The 19,467-nt window shown below is 37.7% G+C and overlaps 1 protein-coding gene across 1 annotated transcript in view; it reads left to right on the plus strand.

Moving 5' to 3' along the window:
- Positions 1 to 16,712: 16,712 nt before the first annotated feature.
- LOC150091496 (leucine zipper transcription factor-like protein 1) overlaps positions 16,713 to 19,467 on the plus strand; it is a 152,243-nt gene continuing 149,488 nt past the window's right edge. Inside the window, exon 1 of the mRNA XM_090384187.1 lies at positions 16,713 to 16,855. Coding sequence (XP_090240313.1) covers positions 16,853 to 16,855 — 3 coding nt within the window. The 5' untranslated portion in view covers positions 16,713 to 16,852. The remainder of the gene's footprint in view (positions 16,856 to 19,467) is intronic.

Below are 19,467 nucleotides of genomic sequence, written 5' to 3' on the forward strand. Positions count from 1 at the left end.
CTATGGTCGATTTGTCTGTTTTGCTGTACGAAAAACCCCAGTTTCTTGGGGGAGGGGGAGAGAGAGAATCTTGCTATCTACGCCTGAGACCGACTAACTCAGACACGGAGTGAAAAAAGCTCATTAAAATTCCTCGCGTCATCGACGGGATTCGAACCCGTGCCTTTTTTCCATCTGGTGTTGTGAAAATGGACAGTTTGAATAAATTTATAGGAGGATTAAACAAGCTATCAGAAGGGATGGAGAAATGAAATGGGTAGTTTTTTCGCTGCTGCTGAATAATCTTGCTTCCTTGCATCGTTTTTCGCAGTACCGATAATAATACTAAATGCATTTTGTGTGCTTCGTGCCTAGCTCCTACAAAAATTTTATCGTATTGATAAAATAAAAACTTTTCGACAAAAGAAAGTATACAAGTTCTACAATTTACACAGCTTTGATTTAATTAATTGATACCATGTAATTAAACGAACTTAACGAATAGCACGAATCCGCAGGGGGCAGATTTTTAAGCTGTTATAAATACCTGCTGGAATAAGTTTGGGAGGTGCAACTGGGAGGGAGCAAAAACTAAATCCGTTGATACTAAGCCATATTAATTGCAAAACTTCGTATAATGGCAGTTAAATTATCAAATGATGGTGTGTTTTTTTCATTTGAGTAACGTTTTTCAAATTTACTTTCTACTTAGATTGCTAATAATGCTAAATGGGCGTCTGCAATGCATCGAAAGTAACAAAAGAATCCGAAGACGGAGGAAATAAACTTTCTACTAAAGAAGACCAAACATTTTTCTTTCTTGTTCATGTAATTCAATTGCAACATTAATTTTAACTGCTGTTCTGGCTAGTGCACAACCAACTGATACAATTGGTTGAAGAAAGTAAAATCTTCCATTAACTAAATGAACATCTCAGTTAACCAGTCTCCTGGACTGGTGTTTGATATATACGTATATCAAACTTACTTACTGGTGTTTGATATATACGTATTATGATAAAACATGGAGATTTTGGGGATAATGTTTCGATTGGGGATTCTGATTTGTCCCGAAACATACTCCCAAAATCGCAGTTTATCGTATTAAAATTACTAATATGTAGTATCATTTTGTTAATTTAGTACGACTATCAGCATTGTCATAATAAATATCAACGCCTGTACATTTTACACTTAACATTTTCGACGTGCGAGGATGTCATAATAAAGCATGAATAAGAAATGTATACTGAGCTTGCTCATGAACTATTATTGGAATCGTGTTATTGTTTTCCTGCCTTAAATCATCTATCAAGGAAGAAACCTATTATAATTATTGATAAAATAGAGCATCTAATATTTTATTTTCTCCCCATTCATAAAATGCCTGTGCATAAATGCGTCTATAAGGAACAATATTCGAATTAATGGATATTTAACAATAAATAAATAAATCGCCTTGATGACGAAGTTGAATGCATATACTGGGACACAATCAGTATATGCATTCAACTTCGTCATCAAGGCAACATTTTTAAAAATATGCATACTGGTTGTATCCCTTTTAAGAGGCACAGCCAGTATGCATGACATTTTTAAATAGTGAATATGGTGGTCATGCTAATATAAAGGCTTACTTAAAATAAAGAAAACAAACAAAATTGCATAGGTCAAACCAGCAATTCTGTCTCCTCCCCACAAGTTGCTCGAACCCCTGGCTTTTAGCCGTGAAGGGTATTGTGTACGGCATGTGCGTTTTGTATGCAATAAAGAGTTCTTCTTCTTCTTCTCCTTTCTTTAACAACCATACCGAACCAACCGTCAGTTTCTTCGACAACGAAGAATTTTAAAATAAAGTGCTGCCGAGCTTTTCTCGGCCATTTTCTCAGCGCTGCTGTGAAATCGAATGGGCACCATTTTTTAACCCATGCGATAAAATAAGTTTTTTTGAATTTTTAGCCCCCCCCCCCCATCCGCAGAAATATAAAGGGAACCTCGTACCGTTTTAAATTACAAATATAACAACAAAAACTATTTTGGAAGGGTCCACCGACAATTACACACTGGTGTTCAAAGAAAGTGCATCACCCCTTAAAATTGTAATTGTCGTCCGAATAATGTAAGTATATGAGAGAGAGAGAGAGATAATCTTTTATTACCCTTCACGGCCATAAAGCCAGGGGCTTACAGTTTCCCAAACTTGCGAAAATTGAACAATTATTTACAAAAAGGTAATTTTACAAAGAAAACATTATAATACAAAGGAGAGAACTCCTTACGAGAGTTAAATCTGCTTGAGCTGGCTTAACATCGAGATAAGAGCACCAGCTCAATCAGACAGGAACAGGTGCAAGGTATACATCAGTCATTGCTGATTAGTCCTACTCGTCATAATTTTTTTCCGGTAAGTCCGGTCAGCAGCGAATTTGTTCAGGTCGGCGTCCAGTGCCTGGGTTTGCTTCAACATCTGCTGAGGAAGGAACCTGTCCGAGAGATGGAGTCGTGCTGAATGCGAGTAGAGCTCGGGATTGGCCCTAAGGGCAGCAGGGGGGATCCTCCAGCCACAGGTATCCCAGAATGAAGGTGTTGCCATTATGCCTGTTATCATCTTGACTGTTGCTAGGCACTATTTCTTACAGATTGCATCAGATAAGATTGACACGCGTAGGTGATGATGTAATTTTACATCAGCTGATACTTTCAGCTATATAAGCATGCTCTGCAAGAGTTGCAGTCATTCCTTGCTTGTGTCAGGATGGCGAGTTGCGTGCAGTTGACGCCACGAAGAAAGACTGCTATTGTTGCTTTATGTGAGGATGTTCTTTCCGTCATATTGCTTATAGAGTGTCTTGTAATCAGTCGACAGTGACTAGATTTCTTTCCAAATTCAAGAATACTGGTTCTGCCTGTTAGGAAAAAAGGAACCGGTCGCAAACGAGTTTACGACAAAACAGGACCGCGTTTTGAAGCGCTTATGTCTTAAAAAACGTAAAGCTTCTTCGTCTGAGCTGAAAAGAGAATGGGAAGAACATACAGGAGTGGTAGCAAGTGCAGTAACAGTCAGAAGACGCCTCTTCAAAAATGGACTTGTAGCCCGTCGTCCTAAGAAGAAGCCCCTCCTCACACAAAAAAATGAAAAAGGCCCGATTAATTTGGTGTAAGTGGCATGTCAAATGGACCCCCGAGCAGTGGAAGTCAGTTATTTTCTCAGATGAGAAGAAATTCAATCTGCATGGCTCTGATGGGAGACGAACGATTCGCCGTAGATGTGGTGAAGAATACCATCCAGACTGTATGGCATCGAAATGAGGGCATTTCGTATCGCAGAGTAGGTCACCTGCAGTTTATAAAAGGTTCCGTAAATGCCAATGGATACCTGGCTATATTGGAAGGCAAATTGCTGCCAACCATTAGAGACCATTTCAACCTGCCAAGTAACTGCATCTTTCAGGACGATTTTGCTCCTTGTCATCGGGCGAAAAGTGTAAGTGGGCACTTCTGTAGTTACTTTAGCTTCATTTCTGCATTAGAGATTTGACAGTAATGTGTTTACATTTGTTACAGGTGAAAAAATGTTTGGAACAACAGTCCATTACAACTCTTAGCTGACCAGGAAACATCCCGGACCTGAATCCTATAGAGAACTGTTGGCGTCGTGTGGAATCTGCAATTGCCAGAAAGCAACCAAAGACCCTGTGGGAGGGGGGCTTTTTTTACCTTTAATCTCTCTATCTGTAATATCTTTTATCCCTTATTACTGCTATCTTCATATACCTTTATATATATATTCCCTTTGAATCTTTAATTTATTCCCCCTTTCTATCTCCACTTTGCATTTGACTTGTGTATCTCACAGAAGAATCTGGCTCTAGGGAATTTCAGTAATTAATATATTTCCCCCTTTTAATTTGGCTGGGTGTTAGAATGACAAACACAACTTCATTTAATACTATATACAATTTGTTTATTATACATAATTTCAAAAGGGAAAATTAGCAATAATTAAACACATAATATAACTTGATATCAATACGTGGTATGGACTAAGTTTCCATGTCATTTGGCATTCCAATACGTCACCGTTCTTCTTACCATTAAGCTAATAACACTCTCTTGAGTTTAATTTATTTTAACTTCATTAAAGCAAATCACATTTATTTCTACTGGTCAAGCACAATTCTACACTCAATTCCTCCGCTAATACAATACTTCTTCTTAAGCTAACGGTCCAGCTGACAAACGTTTCTTAGCTAATCTCACCTTAACACAATTCAAACTACCATTTAATTTTAACATTTCTGTCTCCTTTTTATTCCCACCTTTGTTCTCTCAGGTAAATTTCAGCAACCTGCTGCTAACAGCTTCACCTCCTTACTTCTGGAACATCATATATGTGTTAACATTCAACTCTACCATTCCCGTTAATTAACCCGTCCAAAACTATTACTTTACCTCCATTAATTAAGAAGTAAACTAACCATAATTATGTGCTACCCGTTCTTTATTCTATTCCTAAGATATTACCTTACTTATCTATAGAGCATGCTTAACTTTGACTGTATAACTCCCTTAAGATCTCCCTTAACAATTCTCTACGCTTTCTCTACAGTCCTTTGCATTTACAAAAGGGTACATATGCTATTTAAGCACTTACTTCTAGAGACAAGCCGGGCGTTTCCGTTGGGGCCTTCCGTTCTTTATTTGGGACTGCTATCATAATTCATCCAAGGCATCATCTCAGGGCATCCGGAGAATTGGTGTGCAGATCAAAGGTCTGCTACTCCGCTTGTCGGCTCTGCTCCGTCTGTTCCGGGGCTACTACCTTTCTTTCACGGCTCTGCTCCATCTGTTCCGGGGCTGCTACCTTGCCCGTCGGCTCTGCTCTCTCGATTCCTGGGACTGCTATCTTTCCTTCACTGCTCTGCTCATCTGTTCCGGGGCTACTACTTTGATTGTCGACTCGGCTCCGTCTGTTCCGGGGCTGCTACTTGCCTGTCGGCTCTGCTCTCTCGATTCCCGGGGCTGCTACTGTGTCTGTGGGTTTCAGGGCTGCTACTACCATTCAAAGCTTGCTATGTCTTGTTCCGGACCAGCTATTTGCCGTCTGAGACCTGCCTGTGAAATCATAGCTTTCGTCGGGAGAACTCTGTCATCAGTGAGAAACTTTTTACTCTCACCTTACCTTACTTTCAAAACCCCGCACCTTCCGACAACCTCACCTTTTCCATAATTCTCGCCGACACCTCTTCACTATACTTTTCCCACCACAAATCATATAAACCAACTACTCAACTGTCCGCTCTTCCAACAATGTACTTATAAACCAACTACTCAACTGTTACTTTCCATCACTAAACTTATAAAACAACTACTCGACTGTTCACCCATCTTAAACTTTATAAAAACTTACTCAACTGACTAAAAATTTTAAACTTATCAGAACTTACTCAACTTAAACGACTCCTCCATCTTAAACTTTATCAGCACTTACTCAACTGACTGAAAGATGCCTCTTCTCTCGGGTTCCCTCTTTTTGTTCCCCTGAACTCCATACCGCCCCTTTTTGCAGGCCCGCCCCCCGTTCCGGACCTCAACCAATCTTTCCGTTCTATTAAACCTTTCTTTCTGTTTTATTCACCAATGTTAAATTTCCCAGGCTGTCCCTTCTTCGCTCAATCCAACCTCCCATTTTGAATATCTTTATAAAATTTCCCAGGCCGTCTGCCCTTTTAAAGTCGGCCGGACACCCCCACAAATACCCGTTTCCCCTTCACACCTTGCCTTTAAAGTCTACGAAACATGTCATCACAGACAGCCGGACGCCATACTTAATTTTAAACCGAACATTTGTTGTGTACCTACTTCATGTTTTGTCTCACGATGTTACCGATCAAAGGTGACCCTCCGACTAATCCGGTCTCCCGTTCCATTGTTATCTCCCGAGCAACCCTTCTCACACCCTTCTACAAATGACCCCTGCTACCTGTTCCTGCTTTCCCTGTTTGTTTCCTGATATTTGGAGCCGAAAGTTTATCCGTCTGTTGCTAGTAATTCTCACGCTTTCCCCTTCCCTTCATTTAATTTTCTCTTTATTTTAATCTCCCCCTTTTCAATTTATTTAATTCGTAACATTTTATCTTACAATATCACTATATCTGACGTTTCCCTTCTAATTAATCTCTTGGTTTGGGAACGACAGCCCCGCTATCGTCATTTAATTTTTCTTGTAAGATTTTTTATATCTTACAACCCTTTGTGAACTTCAGGAAGCCATAATTTGTGTTTGTAACCACGAACTATCAGTTGATGATTATCTTCAGAAATTGATCTCATCAATGCCTCGACGGTGTGCTGCTGTCATCAAGGCCAGAGGCGGTTCAACTAAATATTAGTTTGCCCCTGGTGAACATTTCATTTTGTTTTCCATTTAAAATGATAAACTGAAGCAAATTGAGGGCTTCTGATAACATTTCAGCCATAATTGTCGTGTTTACCAAAACTGTTGTATAAAGGTTGCAAATGCTCATTTTGGAATATTTTGAGAGCACCTCTCAAATATTACTTACCTTTGCCTTAACTATTAATAAATATTTTTTGTTTAAATTTCTATTTGTGATGCTAGTTATTAATTTAACATACCATCGCGAAAAAGGGTTAGAAATGTGAAATTCCTAGGTGATGCACTTTCTTTGAACACCAGTGTAGTTTTTCTCAGCGTGCAATAGTTAGACTACAGCGGCGCACAACTAGTGAGTTCTGAGCTGGATATCATCATTCTTCTCTTTTTTGGTGATTCCCCTTCTACTTCTGACTCTCTCTCTCTCTCTCTCTCTCTCTCTCTTTCTCTCTCTCTCTCTCTCTCTCTCAGGGTAATTCAGAAATTTTATTTTTTTGGCTGGTGCAGCATAAGCCTCAGGCTTCCTTGCAACATATAGCTAATTATAATAATAATAATAATAATAATAATAATAATAATAATAATAATAATAATATACTGAACTGTTCTTGGTTAATAAAACTAATCTAGCCAGTAAAAAAACTTTGGTTTACATGCTACCCCGCGTAGAATGTTGAAGTTTGATGAAGATATTGACGAGTAAAGGTTGAATACATATGTATGTACAGTACTTATATTGTGTTAGTACGCACTCATTTTCTTTATTTCTATTTTGTAACTCTGTTTTTAATTAAAATTAACAAATACGATGTCTCGTTTTTTTATTTTTTTATGTTATTGTTACATTATGTATCGTATATGATAAACCATAATGCATACATACATTATAATAAAACTTATTGTATAGACCATTCGATGTTTATTGCATGGTTTTAATGCTTTAAAATGGCTGCTAACGTATACGATACGTATCATAAAAGCTCAGGAATGTAAAATACACATAACGAACAAATCGTATAACGAACGTCTTGGAACGGAACTCGTTGGTAAACTGAGAGTTGCCTGATTTTTATGGCTTTTAACTCTACAGCTGTCAGCACGTTTTTATTTTTATATAAACATTTTATCCTGGTTTATTTATTTTTAATTTATATTAATAAAGTTTTGGATAAAATTTTACCCTATATACGGTTGGTGTATTCAGTTGCAGTCAGTATGAGCTGTAACTTTCCCAAACACCGAGGCCTATTAGAAGGATTATTAGCCATTATTGATTATTTCTATTATGACTCTCGATTATGCCCATCACTAAGCACCAGTAATTCACTTTGGGAGCTGCATACTCATACTAGGGAAGGAGGGTGCAGGGTATATACACACAGGGTACTGCGTAAAGGTCTGGAGGCCTCATTTTAGGAAGGATGTAGATTTGCTTGAGCGTGTACAGCGAAGGGCAACAAGATTGGTGAGGGGAATGAAGGGATCCTCTTACCAAGAGAGGCTTAAGTTCTGCAAATTGCAGCGGCTGGAGACAAGACACCTGCGAGGTGATTTGATTGAGGTATATAAGGCCTTGAATGGGTTGAGCACGCTGAATTCTGATGGGATTCTTCCACTTGTTCAGATTATGAACCTAAGGGGGCATAAATTCAAATTGAGGAAAAACAGAGGTAGAATAGATGTGCGAAAATTTGCCTTTAGCCAGCGAGTGGTTAATTGCTGGAACAAACTTCCATCTGTCGTTGTGGAAGTTGATAGGTTAAATAATTTTAAGGAGGAACTAGACAAACATTTGGAGAGAATTGTGGTGTAATTTTTTTTTTTTTTTTTTTGGCTGATGCTGCATAAGCTCATACGCTTGCTTTCTTGCATCACATGCCACTATTACTAGTACTACTACTACAAAAAATTAACTTCTATTTTAACTTATAAAACTAAGGGTAGTTTCCTTTTATTTTTTGATAGTATAGTATCTTAAAGTGGATAGTAATAAAACTAACGGTAGGACGTCTGTTAAAAATTTAACTGAAAAGAGTAAAATACAGTATATGAATTTCTGTGGGGGAGTAAAAATACACCCAGCATCCTTCCCTGGTTGTGCTACAGAATCTTAATGTCAGTATAGTGTCTAGTATCGCTAATCACTATTTTCTTAACATCGATGTTATGAATCCAGACTGACAAAACAAAGTAAGTAAGTAAATTTTATATACCTCTTGGCACATACAAGTAATTATATTCATTCATCATATCTGCGAAGAGAGGTCCTCGTGGATAGCACGGTTAGCAGGATCGCTGTCCTCCTCACACCACCTGAATTCGAGACCCGTCGATGACTTTATGAATTTTAATGGGCCTTTTTCACAACGTGGCTGAGTTAGTAGGTCTCAGCCGTTGGCAGCATAAGTTTTTCTCCTGGAAAAACTAGGGTTTTTCGTCCAGCAAACAAAATCGACCTCAGAACACGCAATTTACAGACAATATACACGAAGCAATATGGCCTTAGTCGCTAATGCTCCTAAAACCCTACTACAACAACAACTGCAGAGAGAGAGAGAGAGAGAGAGAGAGAGAGAGAGAGAGAGAGAGAGAGAGAGAGAGGGTATGGGTTTTTGTTTTGTGCTACTTCCTCCAAAGAGAGCGCTTTTGCCGCTATTGCTAAGGTATTATAATCCCACTTTATTTCGACATTTTCAGAATACTGTTGTTACGTTGCGAGAAATCTCAAAGCGTACTCCGGTTCATCGGAAAAGCTGCTTCCTGCAAGCAAACGCCAATGGCAAATCCATTAGTCACCATGATATAACGATTTCGCTAATGGCGGTTACACGAGTTAAGGAACTCTGACATTTATTGTAGTTATGAGTAGTGAGTAGTGCTTGGTATATAATAGAAAATCCTAATCAAAAAGGGCGCAATTTGTCAGTTCCGACAGTGTTATATTTTATTTTTTCTTTTAAAAATACTGTAAGTAATTTAAAAATACTGTAAATATACAGAAATAGCAGTGCAAAAGTTATCAATAATTTGAATAACTACTAAGCTTAATATGCAATTAGCTGCGTATTGAGCTTAGCGGAGTGTATTCCACCTAGTCATTTGAGGTAAGTTATTCACTGCAGTGTGCCACATCTCACTCTGTATACACTAAAATGAAATTTCACCAAATAGTACATCGATAAATTATGCACATGTCAACAAGCATAATTATTTTGAGTATTGTCAAGGAGGCTTCTGTGCTTTAAATTCACCAACGTTTATATGCAAAACTCTTACCTTACAACTTTGCATGCATTGTAATACGATACTAATAGTAAGTTAACATTGTTCACTCATTTCGAGCTACTTGGAATTTAAGAAAACTTATTAGCTTTGCTATAATTCTCATTGCGTAGAAACGTACAACCCAATATTTAGAAAAGAAGCTGGAATTGCAAATTTGTTAACTTATTTCTGGACTATTTTAACAGCACGGGAAAAACTACTATACTGCCAGGTCAGCCTCTGGTGAAAAACCTCGATATATTGCGAGGAAGGAGGCTCTCCGACGAATGGTTTGGTAAATAAAAAAAAAAAAAAAAAAAGGTAAACTGCAGCCATTATCAATCCACTGCAGGATGGAAGAAGCCTCCTCACCATTTCATGTTGAGGAAATTGGACCATAGTCTGGCACGCTGGTACAGTGCGGGTTGGCAGATCGACCGCATTTAGTAGTCAAGGCCTTGAACCCCGGTCTACTCAAAGAGCGTGTGTTACTGCACTTCTTCTCTTGACCACTCGGCTACGGATATTATTTAATTTAGGGTTCTCAAGCTATTTGGTCTCAGGACCCTTTTACACTCTTAAAAATTATTGAGTACCCCAAAGTCTTAGTCTTAGTATAACTAAGTAACTTAGTAAAAATAGTTTTGACCTGGCGAATCCCCAAAAGGGTCTCGGGGACCTCCAGGAGTCCGCGGACGACGCTTTGAGAACCGCTGGTTTAATTGATTGATTGGAAATCCCGCGAGAGACAGAATTTATAGTTTCCCCTCTGTTTAAAGTTGTCCTTGAATATTATCTCTGAAATAAATGTTTTTCAATTTTAAGAGACGGGAATTTTAAAATAATGTTGATAGCAGAAGACAAAATCAAAGAAAATGTTGATTGAGGTTGGATACTGTAATCAGAAGCGACTGCTGCCATTATATGATGAGTTGGAAATTTTGAGCAGTTATTTCCAAGAAATTGATTTCTGTTTCAGTACTTCTTATCAGAATGTAGTCTTTTAAAGGATCAGCTCTAGTGTTTAGGGAAACCATGCATAATATAACTTGACTATACCGGCGATTACTCTTATGAATGACTCAATAAAAAAAAAAAGTATAGAAACATTATACTAAAAAAAGTAAGTTTAATAAAGATTCTTTACCACGTGAAGTATTTAATTAGTTTATTGTTAAAAAAAGAATCAATTGATACAATTAGACTTAAAAGTCCAATAACTAAATAAATTGATTGCGTTTCGAATTTCTATGCCGGCATTGGTCTTTGAGCCTGGATTTTTGGTTTAACAGAAGTCTATAACCTGAGTATACGAAAGTGTAGTACAGTTTTATTTGTACTATGATCAAGTTATAGACTTCTTCTAAACCCAAGGGCTCAAAGGTGAATTTCAAAAATGTAGCCAATTTATTTAATTATTGGAAATATTTGAGTTAAATTATCCTATCTCAATTTGTCCTATTTGTACCAACAGATTAATTAAATACCTGACGTGGTAAAGTGTGTTTTTATTAAACTTTCTTACTTAGTAGTATACACATAATGTTCTCGAATTTAATTAAATATTATGTTTAATAATAAGAGGGGCTCACATTTGGTGAGTATGGGCTTGGCACACCCAGGGTCTTGAGCTGGATATCTTTTCTTCTCTTTCTTGGTGATTCCCTTTTGACTTCCTCTCTCTCTCTCTCTCTCTCTCTCTCTCTCTCTCTCTCTCTCTCTCTCTCTCTCTCTCTCTCTTAGGGTAACTCGGGAATTTTTTTTTTGGCTGGTGCAGCACAAGCCTTAGGCTACCTTGCACCATATAGGGGCCTCAATAGCCAGGTGGGAAGGAGCAACAGTGCGTAGCACACGCTTCTTGGTTAGACTGGGGTTTGAGCCCGTCACCACCAAAGGAGGATGCGGAAAGGTCAGGGAATGGCCATTGCACATTCCCGGAGCAATATGGCCTTAGTTGCTAATGCTCCTAAAAACCAAATAACAACAACAATAGCACCATATAGCTAATAATAATAATAATAAGAGAAAATTTTGACTTTAAAAACGTAAAATAAAACGGAATTCTTTCTAGAAATGAGATCAGGAACAATTATTACTGTAGGTTTGGTTGTGTCGTTTTTAATTCTAGCCAAGGCAACCGCGGCTACGAGTATATCGTATCTGTAAGTTTTGTATTCTCTGGTCTATTTGACTGTTTTATGGGATGAAAAAAACAAGAGATAAAAATCGTTTAATCATCGACAGAGATGGCTAACTCGGTCACGGTGTAAAAAAGCCCACAGAAGACTATTTTAACAAGTTCAAATGTAGTCTTCACCACACTGTGGAAGAAGAACAATTAGAATCACTGCGCTAGCGACTTGAGGGACTGAATACGTATTAAAATATAGAACGACTCAAAGAAAGGTGGAGATGAGCTTGTGCAGCATCCGCTAAAAAAACGAAAAAAAAAAAACCCTTTCTATGCATCATAGTTTATCTGTTTCATTGAGGCACGATTATAGATTCAATCCCAAAAAAAAAAAATTGCACACGTTCTCCGATTCTATAAGCAATGACGCATTATGGTGTAGACGCTTGCAGCTGTTCCATCCCCCTTACCCCATTTCTAGAGGACTCACATTTCAGTTTTTTAATTTTTTTTCAAATGAAAAAGTATTTTCTATATATAATTACTTCTGACATATCCGATAATATAAATGAACCACTGAAATGGAATCAGTGTTTTTTTTTTCTCCTCTACTCATGTATATTATATTCATAAATTGTGTGTGTTCGCTGGTCGATTTGCCTGGTTTGGGGACGAAAAACCATACTTTGTGGGGAAACGAGGGGAAGATCTTGCTTTCCACGCCTAAGACCAACTAATTCAGCCACAGAGTGAAAAAAGCTCATAAAATGCCTGAATCGTTGACGGCATTCGAACTCAGACCTTTTCCAAGGCCTGAGGTCGAATTATAACGAACTATGCTAACCCTGGGAAACATTACAAATCTGTTTTTGATGTGCCACATCCTTGCAGGCACCTATAAAAATTTCAACTGAGTAGATCTGACTGGTCACGAAAAATGCGACAACGGACTAGTAGTGGGAAGCGACTACCCAGACGGCCGAGCACTTGACGCGGCGGTAGTGTGATTAGAGCGCGCGACGCATATTTCGTGACCCGTACGATATCTCCAGTTCTAGTGAACCGATTTACAAAATTCAAACGCCATTCGTTTGAATTTCGTCGAACTGCATTAGAAAAACCCAATAAAACAAATAATTTTTGAAAATAAAATTTGAGTGATCAACGATGCCGAAGTCAAATGCCGAGTGATCTCGAAAGTATCGAGTAAGAATGAGAGAGAGACAAGACCTAAGAAAAAACAAGACGAAGGTCTCTTTACAGTGACATACAGGATATAATTGGCTTCATTCATTTCGTTTTGCTGACCTACTCAACTCAAGGTTAAAGGTCGCTGTTAAAGAAAGATTTACATAAAATACCCATGATCATGTGCAGTGATTTTAACATTAACTTCGGATTGGAAGAAACTAAACCGTTAATTATTTTCCTTCAAGAAACGTTCGATCTAACTTTAAACGCTAATTCCTCAATTGCAACTACAAGATTGGGTACCTCAATTGAGGCTGTTATTATGAGAGACATTTAGCTATTAAAAATCCATTGTATCTTGTTTTCCTGCTGAAATTATGGAAATTTATGAATGATCAACTCATTTATAAAAATATAAATTATAAAAACTATGAAAACTTAAGATTAAATTATATAATCTTATATGAAATTATAAAAACTTGGAAAAGCGGCTTGTGCCGAGAACAAGCAGTAGATGGCTTTATGTGATGTAATTGGATTTTAGGAGCATCAGCAACTAAGGCCACCATATTACTTCGTGTTTATTGTCTGTAAATTGCGTGTGTTTTGAGGTCTATTTTCTGTTTTCTGGACGAAAAACCGGAGTTTCCGGGAGAAAAACCACGCTGTCCTTGCCTGGGACCGACTAACTCAGCAACGTTATTTACTGTTACTGTTATTGTAAGCTGGTTGAATGTTATTGCTGGTGTGTGTGTGTGTTTGGGCATTTGTGGTAACAAATGACTAAACGCACACACGAGTAATAATATTCAACCACCAGGGAACTACCTCTTGATATTTCTGAAGAGTGGAAGGCATGGGGACAGTTGTCTCCCTGTTTCTTTTGAATTTGTAGCCTGAGCAGTGTTGAATGGTTCGGTTTGTCTGGTGATCTGAGCATGTCAATTTCCAAAAAAATAGCTCGAAACCTATGACAGTGATTTACAAATTACTTCACTATATTAATTTAGCATCAAAATTCTAATGTATCACTATAAGATCAGCAAGGTAATTATTCTTTTAGGTTTATTAACGATTGCATTTCTAGTAGAAATTAATGCAGGTTTGTTTTGTTTTTGTGGGTAGACAACAAAAAGATTGAGTCATCAGTTTTTGTTTTGTTTCTAAATTGAACAGGCAAACCGCCCCAAGAATAACGCAAATATAGACAGAACATAATAACGACTTATTATTATTATTAGCTATATGGTGCAAGGAAGCCTGACGCTTATGCTGCACCAGCCAAAAAAAAAAATTCCCGAATTACCCTAAGAGAGAGAGTAAAAAGTAGAAGAGAATCACCAAGAAAGAGAAGAATGATGATTGAAGCAGGTGATGAAACCACCAAATTATGTAATTATAAATTTTTATATTTACAAAAGGAAACTGGGAGGTGCCTCCCTTGGACAGCGAGATCTCGAACAATGATTATTTTATGTATGATTAAAGCTGACCCTGCATTTATCCTATTCTTCCACTTCCTGTTTGCCGGATGAAAAACTTGAATTAGTAGTAGTAGTGGCATGTGATGCAAGAAAGCAAGCGTATGAGCTTATGCAGCATCAGCCAAAAAAAAAAAAAAAAAAATCACACCATTCCCTCCACATGCCTGTCCAGTTCCTCCTTAAATTTATTTAACTTATCAATTTCCAAAACGACAGATGGAAGTTTGTTCCAGCAATTAACCACCCGCTGGCTAAAGGCAAATTTTCGCACATCTATTCTACATCTGTCTTTTCTTAATTTGAATTTATGCCCCCTTAGGTTCGTAATCTGAAGAAGTGGAAGGATCACATCAGAATTCAGCATGCTCAACCCATTGAAGGCCTTATACACCTCAATCAGATCACCGCGTAGGTGCCTAGTCTCCAGCCACTGCAATTTGCAGAACTTAAGCCTCTCTTGGTAAGAGGATCCCTTCATTCCCCTCACCAATCTTGTTGCCCTTCTCTGTACACGCTCAAGCAAATCTACACCCTTTCTGAAATGAGGCCTCCAGACCTATACGCAGTACTCTAGGCGTGGCCTGACCATTGCCTTATTCAGAGGGACAATCACCTCCTTTTCCCTTCTAGCAAAATTCCTATATATCATTGACAAAACCCCATGATCTGCCTGGCAGCCTGTCTGCATTGCTCAGAAAACTTCATATCTGACTGCTCAATTACTCCCAGGTCTTTTTCATTTACTATCACCGTAAGTGTAGTACCACACAGTTGGTACGTTTCTCTGGGGTTACTTCTACTTATATGCAGTACTTTGCATTTGTCAAGGTTAAACTTCAGTTGCCACTTCCTTAGTCCATCTGCCCAAATTATCTAGATCCTGTTGCAGTAGAACACTGCCATTACTGTCGTTAACAACCCTGCCAAATTTTGTATCATCTGCAAACTTCGACACTAAGCCTGATATACCTTCATCAATATCATTGATAAATATACAAAACAACAGTGGACCCAACATCGAATCCTGTTGGACTCCACTAATAACATTAGTCCAAGAAGAGCAGCACCCATTGATTACCACCCTCTGTCTTCTCGCACTTAACCATCCTTTTATCCATTGTAGCAACTTACCCTTAATACCATTCTGCTCCAGTTTGTACAATAGTCTTCCTAGCGAAACAGTGTCAAAAGCTTTCCTGAAATCCAAGTATATGATATCAAAATTATTTCTTGCATCCAGTTCTTTTGTGACTGCATCATAGTATCCAATCAAATTTGTCAGGCAAGACTTCCCCTTAACAAAACCATGCTGTGTCCGAGCTATAACTGAAGTCTTGTCTAGATGATCCTGCAGTGCTTCTTTAACCAGTGCCTGCATTAATTTTCCGGGAACAGAAGTTAAACTCACAGGTCTATAATCACTTGTGTCAGCCTTCGATCGTCCTTTGTGAATTGGGGATACATTTGCATATCTCCAGTCCGTGGGGACCTCTCCTGAGTCCAAGGATGCTCTCATAATTATGAATAAGGGTTTGCTTACTTCTTTTGCTGCCTCCTTTAATATAACTTGATAGAGCCCAATCACCCCAGGTGCCTTTCTTATGTTTAACTTCAACAATTTCTCCTCCACTTTTCTCTCAGTTATTACAAAATCATTAAGCACCCTGCTACAATTCGATAACCCTCTGCCATTTTCGAACCTTAATAACTCCTCATGTGTGAATGGAGATGCAAAATACTCATTCAGTTTGTTTGCTATCTGAGCAGGATCATCAATAGTCAACCATCGATATCAAGTGGACCAATCAGATTCAACCCCTTCCTTTTATAGTTTAGACAAAAATTTCAGACAAAAAGAACTGTTCAGACTTTTCCGCAATCGATGAACTAGGTGAAGGTGTGGAAAAAACTTAAATTCCTGCCATCGTAACATTAGATTTAAATTCAGGCCTTGTTCCATAACAAATGTGGTGAAGTGTCGTTTTCTTTCAGTAAAATACATAATTATTGATAGAATCCCCCTATCGAAGAGTTAGCGAAACGTCTTTGCTTGTTTATTCGTTGCCATGTAGACCATACTGTAGTACTGTATATATAAAGTTTGCAGTCAAGCGAGACTGTTGTGAATTGTTTCATTTTAATACGTGTGTATTTGTTGTCATGCCTCCTCTTGCCAATATATTTAAAAGGTTTTAATTTTATCCGGTATTTATTTCTTTCATTGCATTTTTTTTTTTTTTTTTTTTTCATATAGTGCACAGTTTTGTGCACTTCTGCTACACGTATATGAACATTCTAGCATACACGTGATTGTCAGTGCTTTCTAGTTGTGGCTGGTTGCCTTCGTTCCAACATCTGGCTTATCTGTAACTCGTTAGATTTTCAGTGTTTGCTTGAATTTAATCCATGGTAAGAGTAAGTCTAGACTTGCTAATAGTTTTTTTTTTTTTAACATATTTATAATAACTATTAAATGAATAGGATTTAACTATTCTCGGTGGTTCGTAGGCGGGCGTGTACAGCCGACAAAATGACATGTTGACGTTAGGTGCCTGTTGCCCAACTTAGTTCTCTGATATTTTATAATATTTCACTCAAAGTGCATTTGAACTTTGTTATTGTGCACGATAAGTCGATAAATAAATTAAAGTCCGTTAACCATTAAAGCCAATTACTATATAATAGTTAATTTACTTTAGTCTGTAATGCTATTTCTATTCAGGCCCGACTTTTTAATGCTTGGTTGCAAATAAAGTTCTGGCGCTCCCAAACATGAATAGGTCTATGGTGACTTTTTAGTGTATGCAAGAGTTGGCGTCTTGGCTGGCGCCAGGATGCCTGCTTTTCCATACTTGCAAACAGCGTAGCACTGTTTCAGCTATGTGTGAATGTCGTTTGTATTATCAGCTGAATTCACTGTTAATAATAATAATAAGAGAATATACACTACAGCAATTTCGAAATTTTGTACATTAGGGCATCAGCACAGTAATAAATCAGTTCCGATCGATTTTGTTTTATTTCAAAGTTTTGCATTAATTTTAATGAATATTTTGTATGTGGGACACTTTGGCTTACAAAATATGTGCACATAAATGATCTCAGGTGGGGCTAAAGACAAAATATGTGCACATAAATGATCTCAGGTGGGGCTAAAGGGCTATAGACCCCCATTATCAAAATAATATGAATTTTATTTTTACTGCTAAATAAATAAAGCTTAATAATTCTCAGAAACACTGCTGTAGCCTTCACCCCCCCCCCCCCCCAACACACAAACTGCTGGGGCTGCCCATGTATGTGCATGTGTGTCAAACATATAACAGCAACTAGATTATAAGAAGAATTGAATTTGATAATTTAAAAAAAAAATTATAAGTGAAAATGTGTTGCATATCTTTTATTGGTATCTTGTTAACAGATGAGTGACTGCATTGCTCATGAATCAGGTATATCATACAGAGTATTCTAGTTGGTGATTGAGATAGTAATCATACTTAGGATTGATTTTTTATTTATTAAAAACATTTATTACTAGTAAGCAATACTGTAATCTTATTAAAATTCACCAGAGTATATACATGAATACATATTTGTGTATAATGTGTATATAATTGTGATTTTCACTTCCCCCTCAGGTGATAGATGACTTTCATCAACCGGTGAAATACCACCACTTTGCTTATTGGAGGCTTGAAGTGGTGAAACCCATGTTTAGTCTCTAGAGCAAAGTTTCCGGCATCCCCCATACTTCTCCTTCAACCCATGCACGGTACTAAGTACTACAGGTTTTGATACCTTTCGTGTTTGGGGTTTTCATAAAAAGAAAAAAAAAAAAAAACTTTGTCAGTATTGTTCTTTTATTAAATGTTCTATATAAATTATAATAATAATAGTAGTAGTAGCGGCATGTGATGCAAGAAAGCAAGTGTATGAGCTTATGCAGCATCAGCCAAAAAAAAAAAAAAAAAATCGCACCATTCCCTCCAAATGCCTGTCCAGTTCCTCCTTAAATTTATTTAACCTGCCAACTTCCACAACGACAGATGGAAGTTTGTTCCAGCAATTAACCACCCACTGGCTAAAGACAAATTTCCACACATCTATTCTACATCTGTCTTTTCTTAATTTGAAGTTATGCCCCCTTAGGTACGTAATCTGAACATGTGGAAGGATCCCATCAGAATTCAGTGTGCTCAACCCATTCAAGGCCTTATATACCTCAATCAGATCACCACGCAGGTACCTAGTCTTCAGCCACTGCAATTTGCAGAACCCAAACCCAAGCAAACTCAATACATGTCTGGGTACGAGAGTAGCCTGTGCGGACGAAGCTCTTTGAAGCTCTTGGAACAGAGAAGTTTTTTCTGATTTATTAGCTTAAATTGTCATATTAACTTATTTCTAGAGTAGCTTTATATTCCTAGTTACGATACTTAGTTTAAAGTTTAACTTAGACAGAGATTTTGTAGGTATTACTTAGTATCGGTAACGGTATCAAATCCACATGTTAAGTACCATTCGTGAATTTCCGCCATTTTTACACAATAGCATAACCTTAGTGTAGTATAGTGCATAATATAATATTGTCAATTAATCAGTAAATCTATTAATCTTGATAAACTTTATTGTCAATTAAATTGTACTTTTAACTCTATATATATATATATAACGACTTAATCGTAACAAATAATTAATACATATAACTGTTTTGGGATATAACTTAAGGATTTAATTTTGTTTTGAAATTTTATTGAATTAAATCGGAATCACGACTCAGACCAGAGCAGCAAAGCAAAAGGCTCAAGCTAATGGGGGTGCTGTGGTTCAGGGGAGAACTGAGGGGGGGCAGTTGCCCTCTGAATCACAGTCTTTTAAAATGCACTGTTTGCTTGATGTTTGCGGATCAGTCGGGTACAGGACATGATACTGCCAAGGGGAATGTCTTTGTGTGTGCACGATGTAAGGAGTGCAAGGAAATCAGGCGACAACTGAGCGTTGTTATGGGCCTTTATGAGAGC

Source organism: Mastigoproctus giganteus, chromosome 1 (genome assembly GCF_048544385.1).
Source record: "Mastigoproctus giganteus isolate SK-2022 chromosome 1, ASM4854438v1, whole genome shotgun sequence".
NCBI classification, from domain to species: Eukaryota; Metazoa; Arthropoda; class Arachnida; order Uropygi; family Thelyphonidae; genus Mastigoproctus; species Mastigoproctus giganteus.